At 37.8% G+C, this 21,754-nt stretch overlaps 1 protein-coding gene across 1 annotated transcript in view; it reads right to left on the minus strand.

Annotated features, from left to right (window-relative positions):
• The window catches only part of TRPM1 (transient receptor potential cation channel subfamily M member 1), a 107,540-nt gene that overhangs the window by 4,642 nt on the left and 81,144 nt on the right, over positions 1-21,754 (minus strand). Inside the window, exons 24-26 of the mRNA XM_059371236.1 lie at positions 21,394-21,538; positions 19,859-20,061; positions 19,086-19,218 (exon numbers count right to left, since the gene is read on the minus strand). Coding sequence (XP_059227219.1) covers positions 19,086-19,218; positions 19,859-20,061; positions 21,394-21,538 — 481 coding nt within the window. The remainder of the gene's footprint in view (positions 1-19,085; positions 19,219-19,858; positions 20,062-21,393; positions 21,539-21,754) is intronic.

A 21,754-nucleotide genomic window follows, 5' to 3' on the forward strand; every position in this document is an offset into this window, starting at 1 on the left:
TGACAGAGAGAGATTACAAGTAGGCAGAGAGAGAGAGAGAGAGAGGGAAGCAGGCTCCCTGCCGAGCAGAGAGCCCGATGCGGGACTCGATCCCAGGACCCTGAGATCATGACCTGAGCCGAAGGCAGTGGCTTAACCCACTGAGCCACCCAGGCGCCCCCTTGCTGCATTCTTTACATATCCTTCTAAATCCTTCCACCTCTTTTCCTTTATTTCTTCTTACCCACTTCCTGAGTTCCAGCTGCTCTTTTCTGCACTAAGTGTCTGCTCTCCGACCATGTCTCCTGCTCTTTCCTCACTCCCTGCTACCTCTGCGGTTACCCTTCCCTACATCCTGCCAGAGCTGCTTTTGCCAATGCTGTGCTTCTGTTGGCCACATTGACAGCTGTGCTCTGATGTGTGGGAGGGTCTTTGGCTTCTATTCTTAACTTTTTTGCGTGGAGAAAAGACTATTTATATGTCCCCTAGGAAACCACATCATTTGAGCAGGAAGGGTCTGGCTTCCTGGAAATTTGCCACCAGGAGGACCAAATTCACTGTGTATGAGAAGTCTTGACTTTTGTACCATAGACACTACACCTTCTAAGGGTTCTCTTTCCTCTTGCATTTTGGCGACCAACAGAACTTTCACTACTAATTTATGTGACTTCAAGTAAGATTTGATTTTCTCTGTGAAATGTCATGTCTCCTCGCTCACTTCAAATCTGTTTTTCTCGAGGATTCCTTTGATGTTAAAATCCACAATGTCTTCTCTAAAGTCAAACTTGAGATCCTCTAACAAATACTACTTTAAGAAATGATGCAATGTTGCCTGGGTGGCTCAGGGGTTTAAGCCTCTGCCTTCGGCTCAGGTCATGATCTCAGGGTCCTGGGTCAAGCTGGGCTCTCTGCTCAGCAGGGAGCCTGCTTATCCACTCCCACTCCCCATGCCTGCCTCTCCTGTGGTCTCTCTCTGTCAAATAAATAAATAAAAACTAAAAAAGAGAGAGGGATAGAGAGAGATAATATAAACTCTATCCAAACTCTGAAAAATAAATACACTGGTAAAATATAGATAAATAGCTCTCCTTTCGACTCTTCTATAACCCTCTGCCCTATGTTTTTCCTGTGTTACCTAATTCAGATACTAGCATGGCCAGCCACTCATACATATAAAGGAAATTTGCTATTTGTCACAGTGTGGATGGACTTAGAGGATATTATGCTCAATGAAATAAGTCAGACAAAGAAAGAAAAATACTCTATGAATTCATTCATTTGTGGAATAAAAAAAAAGAAAGAAAGAAAAGAAACATGTGAATGAACAAACAATAAAGCAAAAACAGACCCCTAAATACAGACAACAAACTGGTGTTATCAGAGGGGAGGGGGGAACGAGGATCGGCAAAATGGGAAAAGGGGGGTCTGTGGGAAGTATGGGCCTATGGTTATAGAATAGGCCAAGGAGATGAAAGGTACAGCATTGGGAATACAGTCAGTGGTATTACACTAGTGTTGTGTAATGACAGATGGTAGCTACACATGTGGTGAGCAAAACATGAGGTACAGAGCTGTCAAATCACCATTGTATACCCACATTAATGTCATACTGTGTCAAACGTACTTCAGTAAAAAAATAAAATAAAAAATAAAGAAATAAGAAGTCATCTGATTCTGAAGTCTCTCTTACTGCACTCAGCCTTCCCACTTCACTAGCTCCCCAGTCCCCTGCATTGAATAAACTACCAAGTTCCATAGTGGGACTCTTCCATGGGTATCTCTAAATCTCCTCCCGTTCCTACTGCCATTCCCTTAATCGAAACTGTGGAAGAACCAAGGTTTCACGATGTGGCTTAGATTAAGAAAAATGATCAGATGCTTATTTCAAGCCTATTAACAACTACAGCATTGGAGACAAAATTTAAATGCTTATATGAAATCGAGGAATATTGGATTGAGTTTTAATTTTTTTTTTAATTTTTAAAAATATTTTATTTATTTATTTGTCAGAGAGAAGGAGAGAGAGAGAGAGAGCACACAAGCAGGCAGAGAGGCAGGCAGAGGGGGAGAGAGAAGCAGGCTCCCCGCCAAGCAAGAAGCCCATGCAGGACTTGATCCCAGGACCCTGGGATCATAACCTGAGCTGAAGGCAGCGGCTTACTCCACTGAGCCACCCAGGGATCCCGGATTGTGTTTTTATGGTATGCGTAAACGGAGTAAGAAATAAATGAATTTAAGGTCACTTATGTCTGGAATGATGAACGAAAGAGATGGATAATAAGCCATCTTCTATGCTAGCCATATTTCGTGACTTCCTCAATTACTTAAGATGGTTCACAAATCTTGACATCCCTAAAAAGAGTGATTTCCATTTCAGATGTAGAAAGACAGACTAGCTAGGAAACACTTTGATGAGAGTCCCAGATCTGTTGACATTCTGAGTGACAGGAAAACACACAAGAGAAATCTGTCATTTCTGTAGAGCTTGTAGCAAAACATGAACTTTCTTACTTTTCTAAGTCTTAATTCTACTTTCCTTTCAGCAGGGAGTGAAATATTTTTTCACTATAGCACAGACTACGAAGGTATTCTAAGGCTAAGCGATTTGCTCCTAAAGACATGTTTCTCACATGCCGTATTTTTAATCTCATATTTTCCTTTTTAAATTTTCCTTTAGAAATTTTCATATGGTAAATCAACTGTTGTTTTTTTTTTCTGGCATTCAGTCGTATGAATCACTGAAGCATTGTGTAACTTCAAGATGTCACATGTGTTGATACATTTATATATGGCAATGTGATTACCACTGTAGTATTAGCTAATGCCTTTATAATGTCACATAATTATCCTTTATTTTCTATGGTGGGAACAATTAAGATCTCGTCTTTTAGTAATGCTTAAGTTAATAATACAGTTTTGTTTTTTTTTTTACTCTAACCACTCTGAAGTACATTAGATCTCCAGGACTTACTCAGCTACTGGTTGCAAGTTTATACCCTTAAACAACATATCCCCAATTCTCTTGGTAATCCCTGGGTAGGCACCATTCTACTCTGGTTTTATCACTTTAGCTTTTTCTGATCTCACATAGACATGAGGTCATATGGCATTTCTCTTTCTCCGTTTGACTTATTTAAGCATAATGTCCTCAAGGTCATCCATGTTGTCACAGATGGCAGGGTTTCTTTGTTTCTCATGGCTAAGTAATATGCAATTGTATATGTAAACCATGTCTTCTTTATCCATTCATCTGTTGTGGACCCTTGGGTTGTTTCCATAGCTTAGCTGTTACAAGTAATGCTTCAATAAACATAGGAATACATCTATCTCTTGGATGTCCTGTTTTCATTTTCTTTGAATATACACCCAGGAGTGGAATTACTGGATCATCTGGTAGTTCTATTTTTAAATTTTTGAGGATCCTCTATATTGTTTAACATAGTGGCTGAACAAATAAGTTTTCATTTCATACCTAGAGAACACAGTGAGTATATTAGCTTTATAAGAAACTGCCAAACTATTTTTCAGAGTGGCTGTATCATCTTATAGTCCCACCAGCAGTGTAAGAGCGTTCCATGAGCTCGGTGTCTTTGTTGGCACTTGGTGTTGTCAGTATGTTTTTATTTTAACTATTGTAATATGTGTGTAATCTCATCATAGTTTTAATTTGTGTTTCACTAATAGATAATAATGTTGAACATCTTTTTTTTTAAGATTTTATTTATTTGATAGATCACAAGTAGGCAGAGAGGCAGGCAGAGAGAGAAGGGGGGGAAGCAGACTCCCTGCTGAGCAAAGAGTCCAATGCGGGGCTCGATCCCAGGACCCTGAGATCATGACCTGAGCTGAAGGCAGAGGCTTAACCCGCTGAGCCACCCAGGTGCTCCTGTTGATCATCTTTTTATGGGCTTATTTGCCAAGACTAAGTCTTCTCTGTTGTGTCTATTTTCATCTTTTGCCCATTTTTAAAATTGGGTCATTTTCTCCCACATTATTGAGTTTTGAAGTTTAGAAGAGTTATAGAAGTTTAAGTTCTGGAAGTTTAAGACTTCCAGTATGTTGTTCAATAGCAGTGATAGAGTGGACATCCTTGCCTTGCTCTCAATTTTAAGGGAGAAACAATTCAGTCTTTTACCATGTTAGCTGTGGCTTTTTTTTTTCTTTAATAAATGCCATTTAACAGGTTGAGGAAGTTTCTCTCTGTTCCTTGTTTTCTGAGAGGTTTCTGTCTCTTTTCTTAATTTCATTTTATTTTTTCTTTTTCTTTTTTAAGAATTATTTTTATTAACATGTACTGTAGTATTTGCCCCTGCAGTACAGGTCTGTGAATCATCAGGTTTAAACATTTCATAGCACTCACTATATTCTTCCGTTTTTTAAAAAAATCAGGAATGGATGTTGAATTTTGTGGAAATAATTTTTTCTTCACCAGTTGGTATTATCATGTTTTCTTTAAACTGTTACTATAGTGGATAGCATGGATTTTCAAATATTGAACATCCTTTCATTCCTAAGATAAATCTTACCAGTTGTGGCTAGACTCAACTTGCTAATGTTTGTTGTGAAGTTTTGTATCTATGCTCATAAGGGCTAGTATCCTATAGTTTTCTCTTTCAGTTCTTTGATTTTTGTGTCACAGTCATGCTGGCCTCAGAAATAAGTTGGGAAATGATTATATCATTTACTGTAGATCTTATAGTGGTTGATCTAGTAATACAAAGTAGATAGTAACATTTCACAGTCTACTTAGCTTCAATATTTTACCACTTCAATTGGATATAAAAACATTACCACCATATGGGTCCATTTTCTGTCCATGCTTTGGTTGTCTTAGATATTACACAGACACATATTAAAAACCCAAACATTCCTTCATTCCTGATGTCCCAAGTTTACTTCTGGTATACGTTCTTCTGTCTGAAGAACTTCTTGTAGTAATATTTTAGGGCCCAACTCCTAAAATGAGTTATTTAAGGTCTTTATTTCATATTCATTCCTGAAGAGTTTTTGTTGGCTATAGAATTTGGGGGTTGATAGTTATTTCTTCAGCTTTAGAACCATGATGCTACTTTCTCCTGGCCTTCTTGGTTTCTCACAAGAAACCTGCCCTTATTTAAAGAGCTGTTCCATTATAAGTTATAAATCCTTTTTCTCTGGCTGCTGTAATTTTTTTTTATTTTGTCTTTGTTTTCAGAGGATTCTAACATGAACTAGGGTGAGGATCTCCTTGAATTATTCCTGTTTAGTGTTTGCTAAATTCCTTTAACATGTAAATTTGTGTCTTTCACCCATTTGGGAGTTTTTCAGTTATTATTTCTTAAAATATTATTTTCTGCATCACACTTTCTCTTTTCTACTGAGACTCTGATGGCACAGTATTACACATTTATTTCCAAAAGGTTCCTTTCCCACCCCCCGCCCCCGTTTATTTACTCTTTTTTGCTCAAATTAGGTAATTTTTACCTACATATTTGTCTTCAAGTTTCCAGATTCCTTCCTCTGTCATTTCTGTTATGCTATTGAGCCTAGCCAGTGAAATTTTAATTTCACTTATTATGTTTTTCAGGTCTAAACTTTTCATTGGTTCTTCTTTATATCTTCCATTTTTCCTGAAACTTTTATTTTTCAATTAGTTTCAATATTCTTTGCAATTTTGTTCAAGCATTTTTGTAATAATTACCTTAAAGTCTGTCAAATAATTCAAACATCTGCACTACTTTGGCCTTGACATTTATTAGTTGTTGTTGTTGTTGTTGTTGTTTTACCCAGTAAATTAGATTTTTCTGAATTCTTCATATTCTAAGTTATTTTAGATTATATCATGGACATTTCAAATCTTACATCATGTGACAGAGTCTTGTTTAAATCCCATGACAGATGTTGACATTTTTCTTTTAGCAATTGGTTGACCTAGTTAAGCTCAAGGTATAAGTTCCACCATGACTTTTGTGGGCTGTGATTCCAGTTGCAGTTCAATTTTCAAAGTCTTGGCAGTGCCTTTGAAATCTGTCCTGTGTTTGTACAGCCCAGTGATCAGTTTGGGACCTTGATAATTGTCTATTCATTAGTTCAGGACTCAGTACCTTTGAGATCTTTCTTCTTTTTAAATACAGGCATTCACTATTATAATTATTTTGAGTACCACTTTTGCTTCATCCTATAAATTTTGGTTATTTTGTGTTTTCATTTTTATCCACTTTGAAGTATTTTCTTTTTATAATGTTTAAATTGTGATAAAATACATGCAATATAAAATTTACCATCTTAACCATTTTAAAATGCACATTTCAGTGGCATTTAGTACATTCACACTGTTGTGCAACCTCAAATTCTAATTTCCCTTTTGGTTTCTTCTTTGACTCATTGGTTATTTAAGATAGTGTTGTTTAATTTTCATATATTTTTGAGTTTTCCAAATGTCCTTTTGTTATTAACTTATCATCTCATTTCACTGTGGTCAGAGAACACACTTTGATTAATTTCAATCTTTAAAAAATTTATAGATTTTTAGTTTATTTAGTTTATTTATAGATTTTTAGTTTATTTAGATTTGTTATATGGCCCAACATAGGGTCTATGATCTATCCTGGATAATGTTCCATATGTTCTTGAAAAGAATGTATATCCTGCTGTTGTTGAGCAGTGTTCTGTTAGGTTGAGTGGGCATATAGTATTATTTAAGTCTTTTATGTTGTTATTATCTCTGTCTAGCCACTTAGGTGTCCTACAGCTATACTAATTTTGATAACTATTCATGTGGAGTATCTTGTCCCACCCATTTATTTTCAAACTATTGTGTCTTGAATCTGAAATGAAACTTTAGAGGGAATGCAGTTAGATTGTGTTTTTAAAAATATACAGTCTGACAGTCTTCATGTCTTAATTGGAGAGTTTAATCCATTTATATTTAATATGATTACTGATAAGGAAGAACTTACCCTTATCATTAGTGTTTGTGTTCCACAGGTCTTATGCCTTCTTTTGCTCAATTCCTCCATTGCCACATCTCTCTGTGTTAAACAGACATTTTTTAGTGTACCATTTTAATTCCCTTTCCATTTATTTTATTATATATATTTGATTTATTTTCTTAGTGGTTGCCCTAGAGACTACAATGAACATCTTAATTTATGAAAATCTAATTCAGATTAATGTCAATGTAATTTCAATAGTATACAAAAATGTGCTCTTTTAAAGTTTATTACTTCTTTTTCCATGCTGTTGTCACAGATTACATCTTTATTTGTTCTATGCTCATCAGTATAGACTTGTAGTTATTGCTTTCTGCAGTTATTTTTTAAATTATATAGAAAATAAAAAGTAGTTATAAACAAAAAATATATTTATAATGTCTTTTATACTTATGTAGGTATTTACCTTCACTGGTGCTCTTTATTTCTTCATGTAGATTTTAGTTACTGTCTGGTGACCTTTCATTTCTGCCCAAAGAACTTCTTAGTGTCTCTCCTAGGGCAGGTCTAATAGCAAATAAAATTCTTTCAGTTTTTCTATCTAGGAAAATCTTAATTTCTCCATCATTTTTTTGAAACACTATTTTGCTATATACAGTATTCTTGGTTGACAGTATTTTTCTTTCAGCACTTTAAATATTTCATCCCACTGCCCACTTGCTCCAATAAGAGGTCAGCCTTTTATTTTATTTAGGATGTTTTGTATGTGATGAGTTCCTTCCTTCTTGGTGTTTTCAAGATTTTTTTCCTCTGGCTTATAACACTTGACTATGATTTGAATAAGTGTGGATGCCTTTGAGTTTATTTTACTTGGAGTTCATTGAATTTCTTGTATGTGTAGATTAATATTTTTCCTTAAATTTGGGAAATTTTTGGCCTTTATTTTTTCAGATAATTTCTCCCACTTTCTTTTTTGTCTCCTTCTGGCATTCCCATTATGTGTATGCTGTCATGCTGACAGTGTTCCACAGTTCTCTGGGACTCTGTTCATTCTTTTATATTTCTCTTTCTTAGAATGGATAATCTCAGTTGACTTATCTTCAAGTTCACTGATTCTTCTGCCTGCTCAAATCTGATTTTGAGATTCTATAGTAAAATTTTCATTTTAGTTCCTTTACGTTACAATTCCAGAATGTCTGTTTCCTCCTTCTCCTCCTTCTCTCCTGCTCTTTTTCCTCCTCCTCCTTTTCTTCTTCTTCCTCTTCCTCTTCTTCTTCTTCTTCTTCTTCTTCTTCTTCTTCTTCTTCTTCTTCTTCTTCTTCTTCTTCTTCTTTCTTTTTAAAAATATATTTTCTATCTCTTTATATTCTCCGTAAGGTGAGACATCATTCTCATTCCTCCCTATAAATCTTTAGTGATGGATTTCTTTAGCTCTTTGAATGTGTTAACAGTAACTGATTTAAAGTTTTTGTCAAAAATTTCAACATCTGGAACTTCTTAGGGCCAGTTTCTTTGAGTGCCTTTTCCCCAGGTGTGGATCATACTGTCTTGTTTCTTTTCCTGACCTTTTACTTAAAACTGGGCATTTTGAGTAATAGAGCACAGCAATTCTTGAAGTCAGAGTCTCTCTCCTCCCCGGGGTTTATTATTGTTGCTTCATTTTGTGGTAGTTGTTGCTTATTTAGTGATTTTTCTAAAATGATCCTGTAAAGCCTGTATTATTTGTTGTGTGTGGTCACTGAAATCCTGTTCTTTTTTTTTTTTTAAAGTTTTAAAGATTTTTTATTTATTTGTCAGAGAGAGAGAGAGAGAGGGAGAGAGAGCAAACACAGGCAGAGGCAGAGGGAGAAGCAGACTCCCTGCCAAGCAAGGAGCCCGATGTGGGACTCGATCCCAGGAAGCTGGGATCATGACGTGAGCCGAAGGCAGCTGCTTAACCAACTGAGCCACCCAGGCGTCCCTGAAATCCTGTTCTTTTAGCTCAATGGTCAGCTGATGATTGAACAGAGATTTCTTTAAATATTTGGAATAAAAAATTCTCCTAGACTTTGCTGAGGGACTCTGTGCATGCACATCTTCAACACTCAACCAGAGTTTGCATCTTTGTCTTAGCCTTCACTTCCTGTTTGCACAGAGCCTTTAGGTAAGCTAGAATTGGAAGCTTTCTTTCTTATCAGGTATTTTCTAAGAATGTACACAACCATATGCATGCACAAGGTCTTCTAGATTCCCAGGAATATGTCAGAGATTTTCGAAGCCCTATGGACATCTCATTTCCTAGCCTTTTCTCTGAAGCTTTTTGGTTAGTCTTGTTTGCCCCAAATCTATTATTTTTTTTACCTCAGGGAGTAGGGACTAAAACATTTGCCTGTAAATGTTTTTGAAAAATGCCCTCTCCTCATCTCCACCTCTGGCTAACAGTTTTAGCCCTTGGCTAGTTCCAAACAAGGGAAGATTAAGACAAGCCTTTGAGCCAAACTTTCAGGGAATCACCAGATCAGTCAAAACAGATAATTACAATTCTTTGTGGATGGGGTCCTTTTTGCTTCCACTGGTACCAGGAATTCATACTATTATTTTCATGGTTGCCACTGAACTGAGGAGTGGGGGATGGGACTAGATAAATTGAAATGCCACAAATCTCATTAAAAAAAAAAAAAAAAAAGATTCAGCTGTGTTTCTTGAATAAGCACTCCACAAATGATTGCAAGCCATTGGTTCATGTCCATCTTTCTAAAAAATTTGATTCTGAAAGTTTTGCCAGTTTTATGGAGGTATGGAGTCCAGGAGTTCCTTACTCAATCATTTTTTGTTCACTTTGTCTCCCTCAGTGCTTTAGGTATGCTAATAAGGAGCAGAACCACACACACACACTCACACATGCATGCACACACATACACATACAAATACAGTTTGGGGGTGAGCTCTAAAGTTCAAAAGCAACCTCGTAGTGTTACTTTCCCAAACTCCTCCCTCTCTATAATCTGCTTGGAATTTCCAGTACCCTGGAGCTCCCTCTTTTCAACATCTAATCAGAAATCTGGGGCTTTAATCCACTCTGCCTGCACTTCCACAACTTCCAGGGCCAAGTGGCAGGAGGATAGAAAGAAAACAAAAACCAAAAATTGGCTCCACCTTCTTGGTTTTTGATGAAATAGGTAGGGACTTTGCTAGAGCACTGGATCTCCTACAACTGACTCAGTTAGGGGAACAATAGGAAGGGAAAGAAGACACTTTTGGAATAAACAGGATGAAGTCTTAATAGTTTTCCTTAATATTTAAAGAGATACAACCTCATGTTATACCCCAGGCTGATAAAGAAAAAAGTGTTAGTTGTTAGGAATAACCTCTTTGCCTCCAATGGCTACTCACTCTAATCCAAAACAATAACACAGATACTCAATCATGCTACTCCTAGCTTAAACACAGTAGCAGCTTCTCATAACATTTAAGATTAAAAGCCAAATTTTATTGCAATGATGGGTACCCTTAAGTGTATGTTAAAAAGAAACCTTATGGCTGCCTGGGTGGCTCAGTCAGTTAAGCATCTGCCTTTGGCTTAGATCATGATCTAAGGGTCCTGAGATTGAGCCCCACAGCAGGCTCCTTGCTCAGCAGGGAGTCTGCTTCTTCCTCTCCTTCCCCACTGCTTGTGCTCTCTCTCTCTCTGTCTCAGATAAATAAATAAAATCTTTTAAAAATATTTCTGGTCCTTATATACACTCAAGACTTTTCAGATTGTATCCCCCATCCTCCCTTTCTGTATCATCTTGTTATTCATCCTCCAATTTGCTTCACAAACATTCCATCATCATCAAAATGGAAAAATGAAATTCTCCTAGAACTTGAGAACCCCAAATGTCAGGGCATTTGGTGACCTCAGTTTGAAAAAACTTGTTCTAGAACTTGCTATATCTGATGTTTGTAGAACCAGATGAATGAAAGCTGCCTTGGTGATGCCAGGGATCCCAGCCATTGTGTATAAAACTCCGTTGTTGCCCTGACTTCTGCTATTATTTAATTAGATTAATATGACTGCATTGTCTTTTATTTTCAATAATCATATTGATTTTATAAAAGAGGTCAATATTTGTCTTTGAGTATTTCAAATCATTTGGTCAAGTCACTTGTACCTATTACTCTAGTATGATAGTATTTGGCTCAAAAGGACTATTTCTTTGGATGAAGTATTTTTATAATACAAGTGCATTTTCTTAGACTGAAATACTGATGATTTCTTACCAGGTCTATCTATTTTTGCCAGTTTGGATTCATGGCTTCTCATAATTATTTCTGTGTTTGGATTTACATATAGTAAATCCATAAGTAGCTTCACTAGTTTTTTTTTTTTTAACTTAAATTCAATTAGCTAACATACAGTAGTACATCATTAGCTTTTGATATATTGTTCAATAATTCATCAGTTGCATATAACACCCAGTGCTCAGCCCATCACAAGTGCTTCTCTAGGTTTCTATTTCACACACTGTGGTAACATTTACTTCGCAGTAAGAATTCTCCCATTTAGAATATTATTGAGAAGAGCCAGAAGGCCATTTTTCTAACTACCAAACTTCTGAGTTTCAGTGGGCAGGTCAGAACAATTTGTGAGGAGTAGGCTTTTATATCAGAGGAAACTAGAACCAAGTGGCATCTACAAACTGGCTGGGACCAACGTGATCATTCTCCTGTCTTTGAATGGAATTTAAGCTGCTCTTGATTTACAACAATATTTGCCCTGCCTTTTACTACTTAATGTGTATCTCCTACTAAAATCCCTGGGAGTCCAGACCCCAACTTGTTTTATCTATCCTAGTTCATAATAGTAGTATTTCCCTCCCTCATTTGTTTGATTCAGAGATTAGTACAGATTGGTCTACAGGGTTTTCTGTTAAAAGGCCACATCTCAATGCCCTAATCAGTCTCCTAATCTGGGCCTGTATATATTCTACTTGTTTTGTAAATTCAGAAAGTTAGAGATAAGGGTACCAATTTAGCAACTGACATTGCATATCAGGACTTTGTTTTCAAGAAAAAAAGAAGGGCTATTAAGGATCAACATTTTATCAACTTCAGTATTCTCCTTGAGATGTGGCCATATTCATGTTAGGGATGGAGTGCTCCGGCATCCCCACCAGTGACAATTCACAACATCAGCAAAGGCAGCAACAACAACAGTGGTAGCATGATAGTGTTGTGTTGTGTGTTCCACAATTAAGTGAAATTGTGTAAATGAAAGCACTCTGTGAGGTATGAATGCTATGCAAGTGTACAATAACATGACCATGTGAAGGGGTGTGATTGCAAATCTCCAGATGCTTTCATTGTTATTTTCATGTATTGGTTATTTAGGATATTTGGTTTTGGACATTGTACTACTAAACTTGAAAGGAGCTTAATGAAAACACAGTGTTTTTTGTTGTTGTTGTTTTTAAGGTATTGTAAATAAAGTTTTCCATTTCATTCAACTACTAGGTACAACAATATATAAATGTGTGGCACTTTGTAGTAACTTCCAAGAGAATACCGATAGACGGCATAACTTTATTGGAGTTTCATAGACTCTTATATATTAAATATAAGGTCAAAATTCATGTTCTCATGGTAAGAGTCTCTTGTGTATTTCCTAAGGACAGAACTTAGATATTTGGAGTTTTGTAGCATGGTAGTTACCAAAACCTGTTTTATGTGCCGTCATCTTTTCATGTGCAATCATTACTCTTCACCTGTAAGGCATCTTATATATATGGGAACATTTCCTTAATGATAGAACTCAATGTTAACCTAAAAACAATGTTAGTGGAACAACTAGATCCAGTTTATACTTGAAGAAACCCATGTTTCAAGGTCCCATGGTATTCTATATTGAGTTCTAAGACTATTCTTACCCTGTAATTTTAAACTTGTTTCATCCAGTCTAAATTTTATATCCAGTTATTTTAATTTCCATCTTTGTATGAGGCTGCCTTTTAAGTTTAGTAATTATGGTGAGAACACTCAAGATGGAACCTGGTTGTGCTTACTTACTGAGTTTTTATATGTGAAAGACTAAATGAAGAACAAGATTTAAGTCTTAAATCTTTTGGCTTTCTCATTGTTTTTAATAAACAAAATACTGAAGACTATTAAAAGAGTATTAAGCTCTCTAGAATCTTAACTCTAGGCCACATCATTATATATACCAACATGGCCATACTTTAGACCTCCTTGGTTTCTAGAATTCAAGTCATCTAAATCAGTGGACTTTTCTGGCTATATTCCACTTTCTGTCAGGCAAGACTCAGGTCAGCTCCTCACTGAAGCTCTTAATAATATCCTAGGTTCTCTTTCACTTACTTTCATATAACAGTGCCAACTCTACTCCTTCCTCTATTGCCACTAGGACTCCACAACTGGGCAGGGAAAAATGGTGTCTTGAGGCACTGTAAAATGTTTATGTTACCATTTGCAAACACTAACATCATTGTGGTATCCCCATTGATCGGTTCTCGGGATCACAGATCCCTTTCAGCCTCCCTTTTGCTATGCCCCATGCTTCATTCACTAACTGCATTCTTGCCCTAGGGCTGTAGTGAGTCACTGATGAAGGTCGTAGAAGTCACCTTGACTTGGCCCAATACAAAGTCATATTAGCTAATTTCATTACATCCTAAATATTCCTGCTGAGCAATCGCTTGGCTAGCTCCTTTCCTATCACATTTCCCCTAAAGGTGAACTCGAATCCTCCTTAGAGGCTTTAAGTCTGTAATATTGCTAGGGGTACTCTTTCCCCATTCCTATCATTCCTTCCCATGTGTCTGGACTTTCTATTAGTGTAAAACTCTTGGCCTCTCTCCAGTCCTTTATTTATTCTCGAGGAGGACTGATTTTCTGGTTGGAATTTGGGGACCACGACACCAGCTTACTTTTTTCTCTCTCTCTTTGAGAGCCAGCTGCCTGCAGAGAGCATGGGCTCTCACTTTGTTTTGTTCATACGGTAAGCTTCGTGGGGAAAGCTGATTCTGCCTGTGAGAACAGAGGTCTGCAGGTGCCTGTGACTGAGTGGCTATGGCTAATTCTGGCTAATTCTGTGAATTTGGCAACAACTGAACCACATCCTCTAGCACCTTTATTACTAGTAAAGCCAATACTATTTTTATCTCTATCTGCCTCATATCTGCCTCTGTCCTTGAATTGGCTCTCAAAGGTCAGGTAAGGAACAAGATTGTCATTTACTAGACACATTAAAACTCCCACATTTAATCCCACCCTTTCCCCATAATCCAAGCAACTTTGACTCTATTAATTTCTACGTCAGAGGAATTATCCACCTCCTTTCTGAGGCCCATCTCTCTTTTAGGTCTTCTTCTACTGACTATCTCATTTCTCTCCTTCTTGTCTTTCTTGTTATAATCTCTGTTACCACTGTCTCTACTTGATTACTTGGGAAAAGGATGCCAAATAAGATCTCAAGACCATGAATCGCTTCATTCCTAATCAAGCCTAGAGGAAACCCAATACCTTAACCCAGATCCACAAATATGACAAGAAACCAGTTGACCCAGAGGTTTTGGGGGGAATCCAAACCTTCTATTATAGGTTTGGCTAGTCTAAGACCTATAGATGCTTAAGTATAAGACCAATAGCATTTAAAATGTATGATTTATGAATTATAGTCTGCATACTTGAAAATATCATACATGCAAAATGAAAGTTCATTTAAGTGGAAGATATGAATGAAGAAGAGGTAATAAGGAGGCAATGTATACCATGCATTCCAAAAATCTATAATAATATACCTGTTTTAATTAAATAGTAAGTTGGTGCTAAGCTTCCTTGATGCCATGGAAAAAAGGAAAACACACTGGATTACATAATTCTCATTGTTCAAGAAAAGGAAGTTGAAACTTGGACAAAATTTTTTTAGAAAAGATTCTTTTCAACTCAATTGCTCTTGAACCTGTGAACTGAGGGATGCCCAACCACAAAAGGAATGATGTGCTCAACCCTGGATTTTCAAGAGACACAGAGATGGCCTTCAAGTTGTGATTGATAAAGATACATGTTACTAGGTATTAGCCTATATATGATATGATATGATATAATATATATATGATAAATATCTAGATTGACAAATTCTACTTTGGTTGTGCTGGCAGATGTATTTGTAAAATGTTCTTCCATCAGCCCTCTAGGTTACATGATCTTAAACTTTCAAGCAAAGAAATAACACCCTTCAACATCACCAGTTGTTTTGGTGTTGCTGATATTAAAGATTCTCTCTGACAATTATGGGTAGCAGAATCATTTGTATATTGAAATTCTTCCTGGTTGCCAATAGCGAAATCGAAGTCACAAACCCAGAGGAAGCATAGTTGGTATCTTATTTGATATTCATTGAGGATAGGATGGAAATTTACATTCAAGTCAGAACAAGAACTTTTTACTTATCCTTTCATTCAAAAACTCAAGGTCTTGCTATGTGGAGATGTGCAGGCTTCTTGACCTAGTCTAAGGTGTGAGGCAGTCAGGGAAGTTTTCCAGAAGGAAATGACATTTGAGCAGAGATCCAAAGGATGCGTAGACAGAGGTTACAACATGTGCAAAAACCCCTATGGCAGAAAGGGAGTGGTGACTTTAAGGAAATGAAAGAAGGCTGACAAGACTGGCAAACCAAGCATGAAGGGAGGGCAGTCCAGGGTGATACTGGAGCTGGGAGCAATGGGAGCCACTGAAAGACTTTTAAAGAGAGCTGTTGGGGAGCAATGCAATGGGATTCGAGTCTAGTGAGTGCACAATGAATTGAAAGAGTGGAAATGATTATGGAGAGCTCAGATGCTCTCCAAGCAACCACAGGAATCCTGGTGGAAAATGATGGTAGCTTGTACTGGTGTACTGGTGGTAGAGAAGGAAAGAAGTGTGTGTGTATGTGGGGGGGGGGGGGGCATGATTCATTCACAGGGGGAAGAAAGCAGAATTTGATGATTTGACAGTGTCAAATGAAATGGCTAGTGGTGCCACTCTCAGAGCCCAGAGCATGCAAGAGGATGTCCAAATTTGGGAGGAAAACCTTCAGTGCATTGCCGTAAGTCAGCTAAGTGGATATGCTGCATGGGGCTTTGGGCCAAATACCCTGCTTCAAGGCTGTATTAATTAAAAACTGGATCATAATGTAAATCTCTGATTGGGACACTAAATGTTAGATCTCAAGAAATGGTGAAGTTGGGTGAAATTGTTAGAACTTCATATATTACTCTCTAAAGGTTAAGGGAAAGCCATGAATTTGGTTCCTGCGCATAAGCCCTCAAAACACCCTGCAAGGAGGAGCAGAAGCATGTAAACTTCCTGTGTGAACACGTTTGTTAGACTGAGTCATGCAAATTGCTGGCTCAGGTTTTGAAAGCTACCAGCCAACAGCAGGGACTGAGGCCAAGCGCATCATAGGAGGTTAGAAGACTCACTTCTAACCAGATCCTGCAGATAGAATGGTGCTGGGGATGATAAGGAGAATCATCAAATGGCAAATGGTGATGTGGAAAATGAAAATAAGCCAACATATAAAGTAGATTTTTTTAAATGGCAGAAATATATGAGTACTCAAAAATTTGATTTAAAAAATTATCACGGGGGTGCCTGGGTGGCTCAGTGGGTTAAGCCGCTGCCTTCGGCTCAGGTCATGATCTCAGGGTCCTGGGATCGAGGCCCGCATCGGGCTCTCTGCTCAGCAGGGAGCCTGCTTCCCTCTCTCTCTCTCTGCCTGCCTCTCCATCTACTTGTGATTTCTCTCTGTCAAATAAATAAATAAAATCTTTTAAAAAAAATTATCACGGGTGTCAAATTTAGGTAAAATAACGAATTTTATTTCTATTCTTCCACCTTAGGACCTCAGATGTCCTGAGGTTAAGAGTGAAGAAAAAGTACGTTCTCCCCAAACCTCCTCCTCCATTTGTCTCTGATATTCACCTGTGATTCAGCCTTGAAAGGGTCAACAAGGGAACCGGAGGGGCAGGAATGTACTCCAATCACTCCCGGAGATCTCAGCCAAGAGAAACGGGAAGTAGATGTTTTTACTGCCCAGCACACTTTCATTCCTATTACGTGTGCACGAAGCCCCAAGAGGAAAATGCAGTTTGGTAGTGACCTGATAACCACATTCTTGGAGGTTTGCTCCAAGAACGGTAAAAATCCAAACAATGCTGGGGGAAGGGGGATGGGGCAGAAGCAGAGTGAAACAGAGCACAATTTCCATTGTAAATTACTGGCCGTGATTAAATCCAAGTTAATGTCTAACTAAAAAATTGAGATTTTAGATTATTAAGATGGAAGTAACTTCTCTTTCTCAGGAAGAAATAATTTTTGTATCTTGAAAGCTTAACAGTAACTATTAAAACAGAAAAGATGCATTTAAAAGTAGTTTTGAAAATGGGCCTTATTAAGGCCAAAAGTTGGTGCAGATTATCCTTGAATTTGGTAGACTGGATTACAAGGTGACTAGGGCTAGGAGGGGAGATGGGCCAGAGACCTGGAGGCTGTGGGCTGTGGCAGAGTCACTGGCTGGAATGTGTACAGCAGGGAGACTTCAAGGGTATTAAATTCTGTTGTAGTGGTTGAGGCCCTTGATTGGATGGTGTGCTGAAACATTCTTGTGAATGTCTTTATGTTTATCAATATATACAGGTAGTTGTACCAAGAAACTGTAATTCTGAAAGACAGAATGATCAGCTAGAATTCCCGTAGGTGTCATCCTTCTACCTGCATTGTTGGTTAAACTCTTTGGAACGATGTTTTATCAATGATCACAGTCTTAGTAATAATAATAATAGCTAACATTTCTTTTATGAAGTGATAAAGTTTCTTAAAAATTATGTGATTCCATCTTGTTTCATTTATTCTTCTTCTACCCACTTAAGCCTCCATGTTGCATCACCACTTCCTCATATCAGGGAGATCATATGATAGTTGTCTTTCTCTGCTTGACTTATTTCGCTAAGCATGATACGCTCTAGTTCCATCCATGTTGTTGCAAATGGCAAGATTTCATTTCTTTTGATGGCTGCATAGTATTCCATTGTGTATATATACCACATCTTCTTGATCCATTCATCTGTTGATGGACATCTAGGTTCTTTCCATAGTTTGGCTATTGTGGACATTGCTGCTATAAACATTCGGGTGCATGTGTCCCTTTGGATCACTACATTTGTATCTTTAGGGTAAATACCCAATAGTGCAATTGCTGGGTCATAGGGCAGTTCTATTTTCAACATTTTGAGGAACCTCCATGCTGTTTTCCAGAGTGGCTGCACCAGCTTGCAAGATGGGATTGGGAGGGAGACAAACCATAAGTGACTCTTAATCTCACAAAACAAACTGAGGGTTGCCGGGGGGAGGGGGTTTGGGAGAAGGGGGTGGGATTATGGACATTGGGGAGGGTATGTGATTTGGTGAGTGCTGTGAAGTGTGTAAACCTGGTGATTCACAGACCTGTACCCCTGGGGATAAAAATATATGTTTATAAAAAATAAAAAATTTTTTTCTGTGCAAGAAATAAAAAAAAAAATTATGTGATTAAAAAATACAGATAGTGTGCTTTTATTGTTCCTGTCTACCCTTCGCTGGTTTCTCGTTCTCAGCTGCAGGAGGAGCAATAATGAAAAGGTTGGAAAATGTCACCCTTCTGGTTCTCCCTCACCTGCCTTCATTTGCTCATTCATAGATTGGCTCACACATGTGTTCGTTCATACATTCTGCATTCTGGGAAAGGAGCAACAAGAACATTAAGGTGGGATGAGCAGGTCAGTCCCTAGGGGAATACCATCCTTGACAAAGGTAACCACCAGTCAAAAGACCGCTTCCCTAGCCTTTACACAGCCCAGCAGCTGATTTTTCTCTTCATTCGTGCAGGGTCCTGCTGCCAAATCTCCCACTCTGGGGCTGGGCAAGAACTGTCAGGGGCTTTTGGTTTGCTTTAGTTTGGGTCTGGGGTATTTGCAATACACCCCATCATTCACTTCTAGATACAATTTACAATCACCTTTTCACACGAGATATTTTCCCACTCTTTTGGGAGAAAACACGTAAAGAACCCAAAGTGTGAACCAACAAGAGAACTTGGAGGGAACATTTATACGAACATCGGCATCTCTCTTAGAATGGGGCAGAGTGGCCCACACACCCTCGGCCCGCGGCTGGGCCCTGGCCCCGCGCTGTGCTCACCTCTCACAAGTGACGCGGATGCGCTCGTCGCTGGATGACTGCTGCTCATCCTCCTTCTCCTGGAAGTGCTCCTGGACACACTGCTCCTCGAACTCGTGCAGCCTCTTCAGCTCCTCATCGCTGAGAAACAGCTCTGCGTGAAGGGAGAAGGGTTTGCCACGTGAGAAATGAGCCCTGTCCACGAAGAATCAATTGAGTTGCGCCATTGTGAATTTCACAACCCAACCGGAATTAAGCTCCTTTGCCCGACACTGGTAGGTGGTTCTCCCACTACTCCAATTGTTTTACTCAAACAGGTTGCAGTATGCTGCGATCATCTTCCCATTGGAGCAGAATGGCTCACTTTTTAACACAAAACACAACTCTTACAGCTATTTGCAAAGTGAAGCCAAGTACTCTTTACTGGAGAAACTGTTGCATCTGTCTTATGGATGGAGTCAGGTCAACAGCATTATTTTCCTATCCTTTTGAGATGCAACAGGTGGAAACATTCTTAAAGGGGCATTGAATTTATACAGACAAGTCATTCTCAAGAACTCTCTCGATTTCTAATCTCTTCATGAGCAAGCTTTCAGTAACACGAATTACTCACCAACTAACAGAACTGGAATAAAATCAACATAAAATGAGAAGCGTTCTGCAAAGAACAGCAGTTGGACTTGGGTGTTATGTTTTCCCACAATTAAGTAGTTCAGCGAGATTTTTGGGAGGGTACCCAGTTAGAACCCTCTTGAAATTAGTGCAGGATAGAAATGAAAGAGTCCTGTACATACTCAGCCCACGATCCTGTTCGTCTTGGTCCCCTTCTCTTTTCTTCCTACAGCGGCCACTGAGACGCATGATGATTATATAGATGTGGCTTAAAATGATCATTGGTGGAGGTAGGACTGGCCGGTCATGAAATGTCATTATCAGCTGATATCGCTGGAATTTCCACACCTGGTTGGATATGGACTTGACTTCAAAGAAAGTATTGCTTTAAAAAGAATAAAGGTTTAGTTATTTTGCTTTTCATTTTGATTTCCCAGGACAATCAGTCACTCACATCGAAATGAAAATAAACAGTGAAAGGACCTTTTAGTGCCCTTTAGTACTGACTCCTGAATTACCCTTTTGGTTTATCTATCATTGTGGATTATCTACACCCAAGGACATTTTACTTATATAAATAATTAAGGATTAAGTATATTAAAATGGCTACCTACTGCTTTCTTGAGACACCATACCACAGTCTACTGATTCATATGCTCAAGAAAATATTATTTCATATTTTTAAAGGTAGGAGCTATTCAGCTAAGCATTTTGAAGTATTTAAACCTGAAATACACTTGAATAAGAGTTTGAACCAGATTCTTTCCAAAGCCCTGATTATCTCTAAGATTCTATATTTCTGTGAAGTATTTTTCCCTTATATTTTCATCTTAGAAGCTAGAATTTTTAAAAAAATCATTAATTAAGCATGGTCACATGCTCAACACATCATGCCAAAATGGGCAAGTTTTACAAGACACTTGATTTTATAATTTAAGCCATCTCTTTCCAAGGCCATTTTATCTTCTATTCTGTTAATAATTAGGAGAACATTTTATATTATATCACAATAATTGTTACAGCTTATGAAGTTGACATTGCTTTCTGTGCCTGTGATAATGAATTAAAGGCATGCCTTGATCAAATCTTCCCTATTCCAGGAGACTTTCATCTAAGGAAATATTTTCATCAGATTAAAATACATGTTTAAGTGCTAAAATACTAACCAAGATTGAGTTTAAATGTATTTAAGACAAAGACAAATATCATATGGTTTCATAAGTATGTGGAATATAAGAAACAAAACAAACAAAGAAAAAAGAGATGAAAGAAAGAAAAAAAACCCAGACTCTTAAACACAGGGAACAAACTGGTGGTTGCCGGAGGGGAGGTGGGTGGGGGAATAGGTGAAATGGATTAAAGGGGATTAACAGTACACTAATCACAGCCTGTTGAGCACTGAGTAATGCACAGAATTATTGTATCATTATACTCTATACCTGAAACTGATACAACACGGTATGTTAATTATACTTAAAAAAAAAATAAAATATTGAACCATCAAAAAAATTTTTGATGTATTTAAGTGTCAACTTTTGATTCACGAATACATGAAGGCTGATTAAATTTGAATGAAAGAGATTGCAAAAACTCTGCATATTTAAAAGCCCCACTGAAATTCTGTGTAAACCCATGGCCGCATGAGTGTTCCAAGATTAAACTGGGAATCTGTAATGCAATAAATAATAGGCAAGCAGTCGAGAGCCTTAATACATACTTGAAAACTGCAATAAGCAAGTTCACCAGCAGGATGTTGGCCACCAGTAGGTAACACGCCATGATGGCCGGTGTGAGCCAGGCACCCGGGATACAAGGAGGAAGCCGCTTGCCTTCCTCATCATACTGGTTGTCACCACAAGGAGCTGAAACAAAAGTTTGTCTTCTTGTACTTTTTACATAAAATGAATAGAATAAATAACTTACATATGCCATTACACAATCTATTTCTTTTTTAAGATGATTTTTCCCTGATTTCATAAGCAATAGTATTCCATATGAAAAATATCAATTCATACAAAGAAAAAAAAACTCATTTCTGCACTCCGTGATAGTCATTCTTGACTTGACGTATTTATAAA

The sequence above is a fragment of the Mustela nigripes genome, chromosome 13 (genome assembly GCF_022355385.1).
Source record: "Mustela nigripes isolate SB6536 chromosome 13, MUSNIG.SB6536, whole genome shotgun sequence".
In the NCBI taxonomy this organism is placed as follows: Eukaryota; Metazoa; Chordata; class Mammalia; order Carnivora; family Mustelidae; genus Mustela; species Mustela nigripes.